The sequence below is a fragment of the Herpailurus yagouaroundi genome, unplaced genomic scaffold (genome assembly GCF_014898765.1).
Source record: "Herpailurus yagouaroundi ecotype Mexico unplaced genomic scaffold, PumYag 184, whole genome shotgun sequence".
NCBI classification, from domain to species: domain Eukaryota; kingdom Metazoa; phylum Chordata; class Mammalia; order Carnivora; family Felidae; genus Herpailurus; species Herpailurus yagouaroundi.
This window is the reverse complement of record NW_024412415.1, coordinates 7,364,496-7,379,749: the sequence shown is the minus strand read 5'-3', so window position 1 is coordinate 7,379,749 and position 15,254 is coordinate 7,364,496. Positions and strand designations below refer to the sequence as shown.

The window sequence follows — 15,254 nt, the reverse complement described above, 5'->3', positions numbered from 1 at the left end:
CCAAGATCAAGACCTGAGCTGAAATCAAGAGTCAGACACTCAACCAACTGAGCCACCCAAGCACCCCTGTAATGAGCTTCTGATAAATTAAATGTATGCACTTTGAATAACTATCCTTAGAAGTGTTTGCAATTAAATCAGTAAAGAAGCATATCACTTAGAGGCATAAAGTGAATTACCAAGAGAAATCTAAAAAATTCAAGAGTGATTTCATCCTGAGAAGAGGGGTAGGGAACAGAGGAAGATTTTTTTTTTAAGTTTATTTATTTATTTTGGGAGAGAGAGAGAGAAAGTGCAAATTGGGGAGGGGGAGGGAGAGAGAGAGAGAGAGAGAGAGAGAGAGAGAGAGAATCTCAAAGCAGGCTCTGTGCTGTCAGCACAGAGCCCAGGGAGGGGTTTGACTCACAAACTGGGAGATGGTGACCTGAGCAGAAATCAAGAGTCAGAGACTTAACCAGCTGAACTCTGACTGAGCCACTTAGGTGCCGCGAGATTAAAAAATATAATAAACCTGTTAAACTATGATGTTTTAAAACTCATTAACATAAAATATATACAAAATTTTAAAAGGTAAAATAAAGCACTGGCTTTTGTTCTGAGTTTACATCCCTCTACTTTAGTTGCTAAAAGTGGGTTTTTTTGGCATGCAACTATACAAGGTAGATATCCAGCTTCTCCTCCGCTCCCCATCATGTCCTCATCTGCCAAAACAACAACAAAAAACACCCAAAAAACAAAAAACGTCGCTGAGTCCTTTGCATCCTGAAATCACACTGGGAGCCGCTGGTCCGAAGCACCGGGCCCAAGGCCCGAGAACAGCGCGCCTGTAATCCCGCGGCCGTCCAGCAGAGGTCAGGCGAGTTCCACGCGGGCCCTTCAGAGCCGCGCCCCAGCCCGGGTCTGCGAGTCCCGGCAGCGCGCTCTCGCTCTCCGAAACGTTGTCCCTCCGCGAAGTGGGTACAGGGAGGACCCGAGACCTGCCCTAGCCTAGGGGTCGCGATCAATGGCCACCTGGGGTCTAGTTCCTGGCTCTGCCTGGCGGGGCGCAGACTGGGCGTCTGCTGCCAAATCAAAAAGAGGGTTCCCCTCCCCAAGTCTCACAAGGCGTTGACACCGGCTCTGGCGCCACTTCGCTCCTGGGCCTGGGGGTGGCTAGCTCACCGCCGTGTTCGGTGCCCATGGGCCACTCACCTTATCCGTCTTCCGGAAGGTGGCCCTGTGCGACATCGTCTTCTGCCCTGGGTTGTGGCGAAGACCAAGGAGCTGATATGTCAAAAGGGGACATAAGAGTGCTACATAGGCAAGCAACTGTTACTACTAGAGGATATTAGAATGAGGATTCAGGCCTCTGGGGAAGTGTCCTCTACGCCCCAGGTCAGTTATTCTAAAAGGTTGCCCAAGCCTCAGAATTGCTCCTGGAGATGTGCTTGAGTCTGGGGTTGATCAAGGAATCTGCATTTTACAGGTTGCCAAATTCTGATGAACAGTGTCTCCAGACAACACTTGGAGAACCATTCTCAGTTTCTGTTGCCATCCCACAGGACAAACAGTAGGAAAACAAAGAATGGGAGGGTAGGCAACAGGGGAGCTGGGCTGATAGTGTGAATTGCCTAAAACTGGAGTGGAATTAGCAGCAGCCCTAGGAAGGAATAGTACTGGCAGCTGGCTTTATGGTTACAGAACGCACGTGAACCTCAAACTCCCACCAGAACCAAAGTGGAAATGCCCCCTGCTCTTCCATTCACGACTCAGGCTGCACCCTTTTATTTATTTATTTTTGCCTTTATTTTAAAACACTTCTTTTCTAATTCACATAGAGCATCAGGAGAACAATCACATTCTCCCCACGCTGGTGGCAGGGCTCCTTAACCCACACAGACTGGAGGAAACATTCCATTTTGTCACATTCTGAAGGTCTCTAGACTGTTCGAGCTACACTTTAAACCCAGCAAGACCAGTGTTCTGGCCACATTCATCTCCAACACAACAAGGGGCAGGGTGGGGACGTAAGAGGACAGTGCCCCAAGCCCTAGGTCTCCCCCTGCTTAGGATGGAACTGGGCTGGGGTTGGTAAGGTGCTAACTCCACCTGTCTCAAGCATCAGGCTGGAACAGCACTTGGCTACAGGCCAGGACCAAAAGTCAGAAAGGCACCCCTGGGCTGAAAGCCAAGAAAACGAGTTCTTTTAAGGAATTTAGATAGCGTGGAACAACCCAAACCCATTCCACTCTTGACTGCAGGGGCGGGGGGGGGGGGGGGGCGAGGGAGGCAGGCTGGCATTCTCATTTCTGCTTATCTGGATTCTAGCTTCAGTTCTGACCTTGAGAAAATCAAATTGTCTTGATCTTCTTAAATACCATGGAGATGGTGTCCAGAAACTTATAAGCTTCCTTCTAGCTCCAAGACTCTTAACTTCTCTGGGCGATCTGGGAAAGGGAGGTTAAAACCTCTTCTGTCCTAAAGGCGGATGCCACCTCTTTGTCCCACATCACCAGTGAGCAGGCTGAAGGGCAGGAGGGTAGCACCCGGACTAGCCCTTCGCCAAGGACATAGGGCTAGAGGCAGACAGGAGGCAGTAGCAAGTAGATTGCTTTTCCCCCCAGTTCAGAAGCAGATGGGTTTGCTTCTCAGTACGTTTAATACAAAATGGCAGCAGCCGCTGTTCTGTTGTAACAGAACTAGCCATAGGGTGTCCAGAGAAATGTACACAGGCAGCCTTGGCTGGAGTTGAGCCGCCAACCATGCCTGCTGTGGGCTGTCATCCGGCCAGGACTGGACAGAGCAGTGCTCAAGGGCTCAGAGGTGCTGCCACAGAGACCCGTGCTGAGCCGATCCCTCCCAAGCACACTGACCTCTGACCCATGGTGGAGTCCAGGTAGCACAGGTGTTCTGAGATGCCTATTCCCCAAGCTCCACCCCAACATGGCGTGATCTCAGCCCTAACAAATGGAGCCCCGGGGGAACAGAGGAGCTGCTGGGAGTGGATGCCTCTAAAAATCAGCAGAAACAGAGGCTAGGTTTTGGCAGGTTTTTTTCCCCCCAGAAAGAAGAGGCTACCAGATTCAAATACATGGAGAAGAGCAATGCTTCTTGTGTCCTGGGCTACCTGCTAGAAGTGTAGCTGAAAAAAGGGGTGGCTGCCTGCCTGCCCCCAAGTGCCCACCCAGGGGAGTGTAGGGCCCGGAAGTTAGAGAGTCACCAAAGCCTTCCCGACAAGCCCTGGAAGAGCCAGAAGGCTTCCTGCTGAGTCCATTTTAAACCACTGAACACTTTTCAGTTAGGCCCTCCACTGGCCATGGCCTTCATTAATGTCCCACAGAATCTTCAGACCAGAAAGTGTGGCTACAAATGCCCCTTCCACCCCATGCCTGCCCACATCTTGCCATGTCTGGCCTGGCTGGCTGGCCCAGCTCTGAGGCCTGAGCACTTGGCAGCTGAGCAGCAGGAGAGCCGCTGTATCTCTGCTTCCAAAGAAAGGCCTCGAGGTGCTGGGAAAAGGGGTGAAGGGTCGGGATTAGTGGAAGTCTGCGTTGAAGGCTCTGCCGATGATCAGTCGCCTCACCTCACTGGTCCCACCCCCAATCTCGTACAGTTTGGCATCTCGCAGAAAGCGGCCCATGGGAAAGTCATTGATGTAGCCATTGGCACCTGCAGCCAGGGTTTGGGCAGAGAAGAAAGGACAATAAAGGGTGATGGGCAGTGAGGAAAGCTAATAGAAAGCCAAGTTTATAGAAGCATGCCAGAGGAGGATAGACCGATTGAAGAGAAGCAGCTAACATTGGTGAGAATGTGGGAAGTACCTGGCTGCGGGTGGGGTGGGAGGGGAAGGGGTGGGTGGGTATGGATGCACAGGGCTGGAAGGGCATCCAGAGTGCTGAGGATACCAGGCAAAGGTTGGGAGAGCCACTGGCAGACCTGGGAAGGGGGGCAAAAAGTACTTACTGGGTGCCAGGTCCAGCCAGGGAAGTTAAGTAATTTGCATGAGTCACAAAACCGGGCAGTGGTAGAGCAAGGGTTCAAACCTAAGTCTTCTGGCTCAGGTGTGTACTCTTAACTACTGTGCAGCAGTGAAACAAGGCCATCTAGCCCCGGAGGCTCATCTCCCTCCTCATTTCCCATGGTTCACAGGACCAGGCCAGAAGGAGGAGAAGGGGCATTGCTGAAGGTAGGAACAGCTTGTGACCTCTAGCACTTTTCCCCATTTGTTTTAAGATGTCCTCCTAGTACCTGGGGCGGGAGCCTAAGGGTATCAGCTTCACTGCAGTCAGCCAAAGCACAGAGTGAGTGAAGAGGAAGCCTCTTTCTGTGGTTGGGAGTAGGGAGTGGGGGCCACTCACCAAAACACTGAATGCCATCCAGAGCTACCTGTGTGGCGCACTCAGCCGAGTAAAGAACCACCCCTGCGCAGTCCTGTGGGAGGAGGCTCTGGTCAGCGGGGCCTTGCCAGGGCCCCGCAGGAGGGAGTCCCAAAGGCCGGCCCTTACCTTGGGAGTGCAGTGGCCCTGATCACAGGCCTTGGCAACATTGTAGACGTACTGCCGACACGCCATGAGGCGGGTGTACATGTCGGCCATCTTCCCCTGCATCAGCTGGGGACAAGGGAAGGTCACAAGTCAACATGCTGGAGCCACATTCCTCTCAGACGCTCCCCCTAGTTGCCACAAGCAGGTCAGCAGTAGTGACCTGATAGCCAGGCACGGGGATACCAGGGCACAGAGACAGCACTTGCCTAGGACAACAGGGATGGCCAGAGAGCAGCCGTCGCTATGGACTCTGCACACTGAAATGGCCTTCCACCTACAGCAACCCACATTAACATACCATGGTGGCTTCAGACCAGGAGGTGTGACTAGAAATGCTGCTCCCTCTCCCCCTGGCTGCCTACAATCTGCACGCTTCACCTTGCAGCCTTACGACGTCTAGCTCATTGATCTCAAATAGGAAGTGAGGTGACCTGTGATCACCTTCCCGGCAAGTTCCAAAGCAAAGCCAGGGAGCATGCCGAGGTCTGCATTCCAAGCATTCACTCATGTTGGTGGCAAGAGACAGTAATAAATGAGACTCCTGCTCATTTATTAAAGAAAATTTGAGCCCAATGAAAAAAGTACATTTCAGCACAAGCATTTCCATTCACCTGGAAGTGGCCAATCTTCTGGCCAAAGGCTTCCCTCATGTGCAGGTAGGGAATGGTGTGGTCGAGGACAGCCTGCATGAGCCTGCCAGGAAAGAGAAAGACACTGGGGAGGTGCCTTGCTGTATCCCCATTGCCACCTGGGGTGGCAAAATGCCAACGTGGGAAGACTTTGGCATTTTTGGCATGCGGGGGGGGTATAGCTTGGTAAGACAAGGAACTGGAGTCCCAGGGAGGAGAAAAGGAGCATGAGGACTCTTATCATCCCTGCTCAGTCACTGCACTGACTGCCCAGGCCTTGGGCCCCTTTCCCTGACACCAGATAGAGTGGCAGGACCCCGTGCAGGCAGGCCGTAGGGCCTGGGCATCCTGTTCCAGCCTGATTAATTAAGCAGGATAGTCCCTTAGGCCCTTTGTCTCTCATATAATAATATTTACCTTCATTGTGAAGAAATTAAATATGGGAGGAGGACGTTTGTTCATTTCGTCTCCAGGAAAGAAGGTGCATCTTCCAGGAGGCGGCTCCCATTGGCCCCCAAAGGGAAGTCAACGATGGTACCGCCTGCCAAGGGGGCCAAAAGCCCAGCTCTGCCAAGCCTCATACTCACCCAAGGGGCCCACCAGCCAGCACCAGTCGTTCCAGGTCCAGCCCACTCATCAGCACGTAGACGCCCTTACCTAGATGGCCCAGGATGTTGGCAGCTGCCAGGAAAAATGCTGGTCAGAGGGAAGAAGGCTATTCACAGCCTCCTCATTTAAAAAAAAAATTTTTTTTTAATGTTTATTTATTCTTGAGAGAGAGACAGAGCATGAGTGGGGTAGGGGCAGAGAGAGAGGGAGACACAGAATCTGAAGCAGGCTCCAGGCTCTGAGCTGTCAGCACAGAGCCCAATGTGGGGCTTGAACCCACGAACCGTGAGATCATGACCTGAGCCAAAGTCGGACGCTTAATGGAGTGAAGCCACCCAGGCACTCCCAGACTCCTCGCTTTTATAAAAGCTGCTAGGTTTGGTACCTAGCTTTCACACAGGCACTAAAATGTCACCTGACCTCAAGTAGGGTTCTGAGTGAGAGAAAAGAATGAAGTTTACCACTTCCAGTCAGAAGTAGAGCTTGCTAGAGGGACTCTCCCCCCACACCGCCAACCCATCAAGCACATGCGCGTGCGCACGCGCGCACACACACACACACACACACACACACACACCCCATCCACAAGACCAAACACAAAGTCCCCATCCTTAGATCTTCCCCTTCTCTTCCTCAATTGCCATGGAACCTCTCCCTAGTTCTTTTTATCCATGCCCACAAAGGCGAGAATTAGTGTCCCACAGGATGAGTCTGCTCTGCTCCAGTATCATCCCCTCTCACCCTGACAAAAGTGATCTATGGAAGAGTCTTTGTCCAAGAGATGGGTCATTCAGTGCTAGTTACAGAAAATGCTAGGGGCGCCTGGCTGGCTCAGTCAGTAGAGTGTGTGGCTCTTGATCTCAGGGTCATGAGTTCAAGCCCCATGTTGGGTGTGGAGCCTACTTCTAATACAATACAATACAATACAATACAATACAATACAATACAATACAATACAGAAATTGCTGAACGCCTCTCCACCCTGGAAGCCAGGACACTGGATGGCCTTGGGAGGTGTGAACAGGAAACAGAGAACAGCATGGACACCACTGACCTGCCTGATGATGGTGGTTGTTTCCTACTGACACAGAAGGATCTGTACTGATTACCCCCGCTCCCTAGAGCTCCTTGTAACCAAAGCATCCTTTTCTGGGGTCCTGGGTCACCGGGGAAAGGGATGGTCTATGGCTGAGGCACAGAGCACACCTAGCTGGCCATCGAATCTATGCCCTTGGGTCTCATTAGCACATGATGGGTATGCTGGCTCTCCCATGATGTGTCATGTTTTCAGTTACACTTCAGGGGTGAAAATACTCGAATTGCCAGGTTTTCACTGAGTCTGGCTTCCATCACTTTATTTGAATGGTTGTGAGCATCGTTCATGCCTACCTCACAGGAACTGTTCAGGGACACACACAAACGAGGATGTCTGAAGGACATTAGAGAGTGAGGACACATCTTACCTGTCTGTTCCAGACACTGGAATCCCACCCTGCACAGTGTGTTATCCATAGAGGGAAGAAGCACCCTTCATTGCAGCCATGGTCAGGCACACAGCTCTGGCCAGAAGGACGGTTGCCCGCAGCCCGAGTCCCACACGGACAGGCCAATGGGCAAGTGGGGCAGTGGGAGGCCCATTGCCTAGACGCATGTCATCGGTAAGCTGACAATGGTGAGCTTCTCTTACCCAGAGATGGGCTTTCTCGGTTTATGAAAGGGTCAGGACAGGGGTTTGTCCATTCGAGACTCACCGGGAACCTTGCAGTCTTCAAAGATTAGCTCGCAGGTGTTAGAGCCCCTCATCCCCAGCTTGTCCAGCTTCTTGGAGGTGCTGAAGCCAGGCATACCCTTTACAGGAACAAAAGGTGGCCTGATTACAGACCAGTCCCCAAGGAAGGCTAGTAAAAGGCAGACTCCTGGGAAACGCCTGCCTTCCCATCCAGTCCCTGAATTTGTACAACACACTGCATCCTACTCTCAGGGCCCCCACTCTGTATGACTGCTCTACTCCTTGACGCTCTGGCCCTAACACCCCCCCACCCCTGCTGCTAGGTGCATTCTCCCCACTTCTCACCGGAGCAGTTCTTTCTCAGTGAAACACTCACTCCCTGGGTGCTCCCTGACCTTTGCTGCCTTTGTTTCCTTTCCTCAGGGGAAAGCACTTCCAAGACCCTCTCTGCAGCCCACTCAATTCCTTTGCCTCTGTACCCGAGTCCCACCCAGGATCAATTCAGCCATCTATGTGCTTTGGCCTGGCTAATCAGATTCCGAGTGCATTGCCCGAGTGACTAGCAGAGAGTGTTGGATGGGCAGGCTGACAGGAGTGGTGCCACAGGACCTTGAGATTTCCAACCTCAGCCAGCCGTTTGGACCCTCACTTTTCCTGTTCTTCAAACCTGGTCAGCCCCTTCTCTGTGGAGGGTATTGCAAACCTTTATGATACTCATTCATGGGATTCTCTCCCCAATCCTCCACTCCTGTGGTTCCCAGCCCTCACACCTTGAGGTCATGAGGCAGATGGCTCCTCCACCATCACCTGTAACCTGGCCTTACCTCTTTCTCCTGGCTCACAGTTGGGCCTGGCTCACCTGCTCCCACACACTTCAATGTCTCCCTCTCCTCTTTTCCTTTCTCTCTACCAAATAATTTGCTCAGTTCTCTCCCAATCTTCAAAACAAACTCAAAAGCCCACCTTTTCATTCCAACTCCAGCTCTAGCTCCCCCCTGCTTTGCTGCAGTCTTCGGTCACCGCCCCCCCCCCCGGGCTGTCATTCATGCTGTGGTCTCCAGAGCTGCTCTCCCCAAGGCCACCAATGACATCCTCGTTGTCAAAGCCAGTTGCCTTTCAGTCTTCATCTTCCTGGACTGCTTTGTGTGGCCTAGCTCTATGGATGGAAGGCTCCACCATTCTTTGACTTGACCCATCCTGGGCTCCACTTTGGCCACCCTCCTTTCTGTCAGCTCTTCTGCCTCACCCCCGCCTCAGGGAGCCTTGGCAGAGCACACGCTGGTTGTGTCTGCCACCAGCTGAAGGGAGCCATCTCTGGTACCGCCGTCAGGAGACAAAAGCCTCCCGTCATGCACTGTCCTCCACTCACCTTCTCCACGATAAAGGCCGTGATACCTCGAGAGGCTGGCACAGCAGCCAGATCAGTCTTAGCATAGACAATAAGGATGTCAGCGTCAGGGCCATTGGTGATCCAGAACTTGTTGCCATTCAGGACGTAGTGATCGCCTAAGGACAGGAAGTTGGCTACTTGCTCAAGCCATGGTGGCCTGCCTCACCACTCAGTTCACGGACCTGCTGCTGGGAAACAGTTCTGGAAACCCAGCAGGGGCCACCCCTGGTTACTGCTCCCTCACCCTGAGGAGGTCTGTCTCTCTGTCCATTTCAGCTCCCACTCCAGAAGCTCCCAAGAGGTGCCTCACCTTTCTTTTCTGCTTTTAGCTTCATGGAGACAACATCCGAGCCAGCGTTGGGCTCACTCATGGCCAGGGCTCCTATGTACTCGCCGCTGATCAGCTGCAAGGGAAACCGCAAGGGCTGGTTATGACTCAGAAGTGCCCTACAGGAGCTCACTTGTCCTGCTTTCACCTGTGCACATGACACCCCTTCAAACGCATCTCAGACCAGGTATTGGTAAAGTCCTAGAAGAGAAGCCCACCGTCGACAAAACTGAAAATATCTCTGCTTTCCCATTCCCTTCACAAGGGAAGCAAGTCCTGGCCTTGCATTTCTTAGAATGCTCTGCAAATGTCGTCCAGGGACCGACTCAGGACTTCTGGTCCTAGTTTTGATTCTTCTTACCGAATTATTTTAAAGCAAATCCCTGACCCTTTCCTCACTGTACCCGGTTGAGGGGAGCACACTGCAGGGAGCAAGTCTGACCGGCCCTTGCCGACAGGGGAGGGTGCCTCAGTGTTGGCGGTGGCGCTGTGACACTGGCGTGTTTCTCCATTCCCATTTCCTCACCTTGGGGAGGTACTTTTCCTTCTGGGCCTCATTTCCATTGCGCACAATTTGGTTGACGCAGAGGTTGGAGTGAGCGCCGTAACTGAGCCCCACTGCTCCAGAAGCTCGAGATATCTCCTCCATCACCAGAACTTGTTCCAGGTAGCCCAGGCCAGAGCCGCCATACTGAGCTGGGAGTGGAGGTGATGCAGTAGAGTGGAAAAGGTAGCCCAGATTAAATTGGGATGTTCACAGGAATGATTATTGGCAGCAAAGAACATACTCTGCAGCACCCATTCCCAGTTACCCCTAGCAAGGTTGACAGGCTGATGCCGTGGGCTCTGATTTACAAGCTCTCGGAACTGGTTTTGTCTGCTGCCTCTGGTCAGCTGAGGCGTGGTTCAGGAAATAGTCATTACAATGCCTGCATTATCCCAGATAGACCACTTGATGAAGACAAGAGAGCCTGAGCACCCGCTACTTGGAAGGGCAGATGAATAAATGGAAGAGGACCTGGAGTTAACCAAGAAACACAGAGAGGGAGGGTCAGAGCACTAAGAATAGGTCCCAAGCAAAGAATACCATGTGCAAAAGGCCCGAGGAAGGTGAGATTTCATAGCACAGGTGTTTAGACTTAACAAAGCAGGATTATCAAATCGATATATTGAACGCCTTAAGCTCACACAATGTTACAGGTCAATTATATCTCAAAAAAGTTAAAACAAAACAAAAAAGCAAAACTAGTATCCGGGAGCACGAGAGCCACAGCTAGTGAATTTCAGAACTCCTCACCAAAAAACGTGGCTTTTCCTTGGCAACTGATCCCAAATCGACAGGTTTGGACCATCTGGTGCTACCACCCTCCCACCCCCAGCCTTGCTCTTTGGGTAAATCTTGGTAAGACTCTTTGCACACAGGAGTGCCCGGCTGGCTCAGTCAGTGGAGCATGCGGCTCTTGATCTTGGGGTTATGAGTTCGAGCCCCACGACAGGTGTAGAGATGACTTTAAATAATAAGATCTTAAGAAAAAAATAAAAGACTCTTTGCACACGTTTACTCTGACCAAGGAGTCAGGCTCATCCTAGGCTCTCGGGAAAGATTAGCCCAATTCTGTTCAGTCTGGGAAGGAAAGACCACAGGTGGGTGACACTGGAAAGAGCCAGCAGGACAACCACGTGGAAACCAGAGCTCACCAGAACTGGCTTTCTTTGGGGGGGTGGGGGGCTCTTAAACCCCCAAGACACAGTGGAAGGAAGTCTTGTTTGGGAGTTTCCAGTGGCCTTCCCCTCTACCATTTTACTTTTTAAGTAGGCTTCACACCCAGCACAAAGTCTAATGTGGGGCTTGAACTCAACGGCCCTGAGATCAAGAGTCCTGCTCTTAACTGACAGAGCCACCCAGGTGCCCTACTCCTACCATTTTCCATTAGGATGGGTCTAAATTTTTAAGTCTTCCATTTTGTCATTACTCTTAAATCAGCTCAAATCCCAGGAATTGTCTCCAAGCAGCAAGAGGGGGGATGTAAGAACTGTGTTCTGCCTCTGTTCCAATATGAGTACAAGCTGAAGCAGTGTGGGCTGTCCAGGCCTCGGCAGGGAAGACCACAGGCTTATTTCTTCACTGGGTACTGCAAGCCCCACTGGGCCTCTCCTTCAGAGGCCAACATCCAAACCGAAGCCTGCCAGCTCTGTGCCCTCTCCTCCTGGAAACAAGTAGTAAGACCCATAGGGGACAATGGGCAGGCAGGGAGAGCCCATTAAAGACATCATCTGGCCACCTCACGGGGAGGCTCTCAAAATAAGCTCCAGGGTCAGCTGTGGGCACAAGACATAGGCAGTCCCCACAGGGACACCCCTGTCCTGAGTGGTCCTGCCTAGATGCTCCTGGTAGAGTAGAACTTAGGGAGTAGAAGAGACTGTAAGACATGCAAGACAGTTGCGTGATAATGGAGTTTTCTAAACTCCCCAAATCACCTGGGGGAGCTTAGTAAGCATGCAGAGTTCAAGAGTCTGATCCTCATCCATCACCGCACTGGCCTCATCTCTTTGCCTTCCAGATGTCACTGCCTAAAGGAATAGAGCGGACTCTTCTCTGGGCTGATAGTCTTCTGTGGGTGCTTTCTCAGGTCCAAGAGGAAGTTTCTGAGTTTCTTTCAGCATGATCTTTCCCCTCCTCTCCTGTTTCTTTTGGGAACAGTGCGAAAGGGCATGTGAGTTCTCATTAGGGAAGGAAACTATACTCACCAGGGGCAGTGATGCCTAAGACCCCCAGGTTTCCCAGCTGCTTCCAAAACTCCTGCCAACAGAAAGGAGTGCAGTGAGCTGTGAGAAGGCAGCCAGTCTCAGGTGTCTGGCACATCTGGAATGAGACCCAGACGCTTCACAGAAAGGGGCTGCATTCTTTGGGAGCACATTTACCACAAGACTGTGTGAGCTCTTCCAGGTAGCAGTTCGATTCCCAGCCCAGACTAGCCCAGCCCCCAAGCTGCCCCCTTGTCGCTCTGCACCCCCCCACCCCCACCCTCTGGCGTGGGCATCATGACTCACTCGAAGGTTCTTGAACTCATTGCTCTGATCAATCTCCTGGGCCTGGGGGGCTAGGTGCTCCTGAAGAAACTTAGCCATGGTCTGACGAAGCTAGAGGGAAAGAGGTGGACAGATGCCACTGAAACACTACACTATTGCCACTAAGAACAGCATCTTCACTACCGAGGACACATTCAGGAAAACAGGCTACAAACAACCCACCAAACAGCATCAGATTGAAACTTAGAGGGCATACTAGTTTATACTTTCCCAGAGATGATCTTTATGTCTTTTAAGGTCCTCAGCTTAGACAGCTTGAGTATTTTTTTAAACACTTAAAAAATAATTTTTTTAATGTTTATGTATTTTTGAGAGAGAGAGAGAGAGAGAGAGAGAGAGAGAGAGAGCAAGCGGGGGAGAGGCAGAGAGAGAGGGAGACACAGAATCCAAAGCAGGCTGTGGGCTCTGAGCTGTCAACACAGAGCCCGACATGGGCCTTGAACTCACCAACTGTGAGATCACAACCTGAGCAGAAGTCGGATGCTTAACCAACTGAGCCACCCAGGTGACCCCGACAGCTTGAGTATTTTTAAAATGTCACTCCCCTAAATAAGATCATTCCATGCCTTTTCATTATACCTAGAAGGCTCTTTACTCAGGCCTATTAAGGCCCTGCATGAGCTGACCCCTCCTGACTCTTCCAGCCTTCTCCAGTACCTTCCTCACCCCCACTCACTGTGCTCCAGCCCACCCTCTTCAGTTTCTGGCACATGCCAGGCTTTCTGCCCCTGAGCCTTTGACAAAAGGATACCCAAACAGATTAGAAACTATTGGCAGAAACGTTTGAGAGCCAGGATTGAACCCCTTCCTGACTGAGGTGATTCAAAGCTCTGTCTACTGACTGCAAACCCAACGGATGCTGGCGTTTCTGGAAGCTCAGGCACTTGCTTAACAGGAGAATCAGGTTCCTGGGGAATTCTGTGCCAGCATCCAAATAAAGTCACCTTCCTCCAGGAAGGCTCTAGTTCAGCTCCCTCTGTAAGGACCTTTCAAGTTACAGTTTGGTGTTTTGCTCTGACCCGGTAGGATGAAGAATTACAGCAGATGACACTCTGCATTTCAAAGCCCCTAAAGTGTGTATTGGACAAAGATTCCCTGGTGATGACGATTAACGAGGCTTGAGAACCACAGTCTTAAGGCAGTGTTCAGATGTAAGTGGACTTTAGACAGATTAAGGATCCTTCCGTCACACTCAGCGGCTCTGCCAATCCTCCGCCAAAACACCATCAGTCTCCCAGCAGCCTTCCTGTCTCTGACTCCTTATCTAACTCGAAAGCTAGGCTTTGCTGCCTCCACAGAAGTGAGGTTGAGACCAGCGCCCGCTCTCGCGCTCCCACTGCCGCAGCGGGGTGGGCGCCGGGCAGAGGAACGTCGAGGCGACCACGGAGCAGGGCGATGCGGCCGGGCCAGCAGGCCTTGGGGCCCGGAAGGGGATCGGGCTCCCTACCTGCTTCTGCTCCTCGCTTAGCCCGTTGATCGCATCGTCCACGGGCAAGAGGGAGTGGGCCCGCTGTGACACGACGCTGGCGAGCGGCGCCAGCGGAGTCCGCAGCCTCCAATTCGCGACGCGCCGACCCAGAAGCCAAGCTGCGGTCGCCATCTCGCCCTTGCACTGGAAGCTGAGGCAGAGCGCCAGAGGCAGGGGCGCGGAGCCCGCCCCGCAGGCTCCACCAATCCCGGGCTTCGCTGCCCCCGCCCAATCGGCGAGGGGTGGGTCTCCAGCAGCCTATCACCCTCTGCTGCCGGCTGGAACGCCAAGCTGGCCTTGGCCACCACACGAGCCAATCAGCGGTGACCGCCCGCCTAACTACACCGTGGGGGGTTGGTAGCGGGGGCGCTGGACCCGCTATAATGAAGTCATTCCTAGGTTGGGACTTTTTTTTAGAAGAGCAAGAAAGGCGTTTTCTGAGTGGAGTAGTACCTCACTACTCCGCGTCGAAGTAGCAGTCTGTAGTTCCTCTGCAGGAAAGGAGGTGTTAAAACAGCCTGGGACGCCCAATGCTTGGAAACAAATCGTTAAAGCCATGGGATGGCTAAGAAGTGTTGGCTCCAGTGTGCACACTGTTAGAAGCCAGTAAATGTTGTTTTATTACGTCACAGGGTTTTTCGATTTTGGAGTTTCGTGGGAAAGAGTTGCTGTCTTCTAAATTATTTAAGAACAGCAATTGGGGGCACCTGTGTGGCTTAGTCCGTTAAGCGTGGGACTCTGGGTTTTGGCTCAGGTCATGATCTCCTGGTTTGTGAGTTGAGCCCTGCTTTGAGCTTTGTGCTGGAAGTGCGGAGCCTGCTTGAGATTCTTTCTCTCTTTCCCTCTCTCTGTGCCCCTCCCCGGCTCACACACACACTCTCTTTCTCTCAAAAGAAAGGAAACAACAACAACAAAAAACAAAAAACCCAGCAATCAGGACTTTTTAAAACCAGGGTTGGGGGTGAGGATACAGAAAAGGAAGAGTAGTGTATTACAAGTATTAAAAAGAAAACCCAAAGCCATAGTGGAGCCACTTAAGACTCTAAGTCACTAAACCATGACTGCCTAAACTAGGCAGTTTCACCTCCCCAAGAATGTAACCTTTAACCACCCAATCATGGGAACTTCCTAGTGTTGAAAATCCTAGTGTTGAAATTTTCTAGATAATTTATTGATAGGCCCCTTGTTTTCCCCTTAGGATAGACCTTTCCTGAAACAATCGTTCTTTGCTAATAATTTCCTTTTCCTATTCCATTGCTACTTTAAAAAACCTTTCCTTTTCTTTAATTATTTAAAAAATTTTGTTTATTTATTTTGTTTGTTTTTGAAAGAGACAGAATGCAAGCAGGGGAGAAGCAGAGAGAGGGAGACACAGAATCCCACCAGGCTCTGAGCGGTCAGCACGGATCCCAATGCGGAGCTCAAACTTGTGAACTGTGAGATATGACCTGAGCAAAAGTCGGAGGCTTTAACTGAGCCACACAGGTA

General features: G+C 51.6%; 1 protein-coding gene and 1 long non-coding RNA gene across 2 annotated transcripts; both read right to left on the bottom strand.

Moving 5' to 3' along the window:
* Positions 1-1,770: 1,770 nt before the first annotated feature.
* On the bottom strand, positions 1,771-13,930 carry IVD (isovaleryl-CoA dehydrogenase). Its single transcript, XM_040492283.1, has 12 exons — positions 13,746-13,930; positions 12,260-12,349; positions 11,957-12,008; positions 9,735-9,904; positions 9,191-9,284; positions 8,860-8,996; positions 7,513-7,609; positions 5,740-5,833; positions 5,135-5,216; positions 4,485-4,589; positions 4,338-4,410; positions 1,771-3,648 (listed from the first exon to the last, which is right to left on the bottom strand). The coding sequence occupies exons 1-12, from the start codon at positions 13,896-13,898 to the stop codon at positions 3,515-3,517; spliced, it is 1,281 nt and encodes a 426-aa protein (XP_040348217.1). The 5' UTR covers positions 13,899-13,930; the 3' UTR covers positions 1,771-3,514.
* LOC121041510 (uncharacterized) lies at positions 10,062-11,950 on the bottom strand. Its single transcript, XR_005795770.1, has 2 exons — positions 11,687-11,950; positions 10,062-10,226 (listed from the first exon to the last, which is right to left on the bottom strand). It is a non-coding gene; the product is annotated as an uncharacterized LOC121041510 (long non-coding RNA).
* Positions 13,931-15,254: the final 1,324 nt, after the last annotated feature.

Excerpts from the sequence above, each read along its gene's own strand:
- IVD (XM_040492283.1), bottom strand. The coding sequence starts at position 13,898 with ATGGCGACCGCAGCTTGGCTTCTGGGTCGGCGCGTCGCGAATTGGAGG. Across the intron at positions 12,009-12,259 it reads ATGAGTTCAAGAACCTTCGA|GAGTTTTGGAAGCAGCTGGG; the intron begins GTGAGTCATGAT and ends TTCTGTTGGCAG. Across the intron at positions 4,590-5,134 it reads AGAAGATTGGCCACTTCCAG|CTGATGCAGGGGAAGATGGC; the intron begins GTGAATGGAAAT and ends CCTTGTCCCCAG.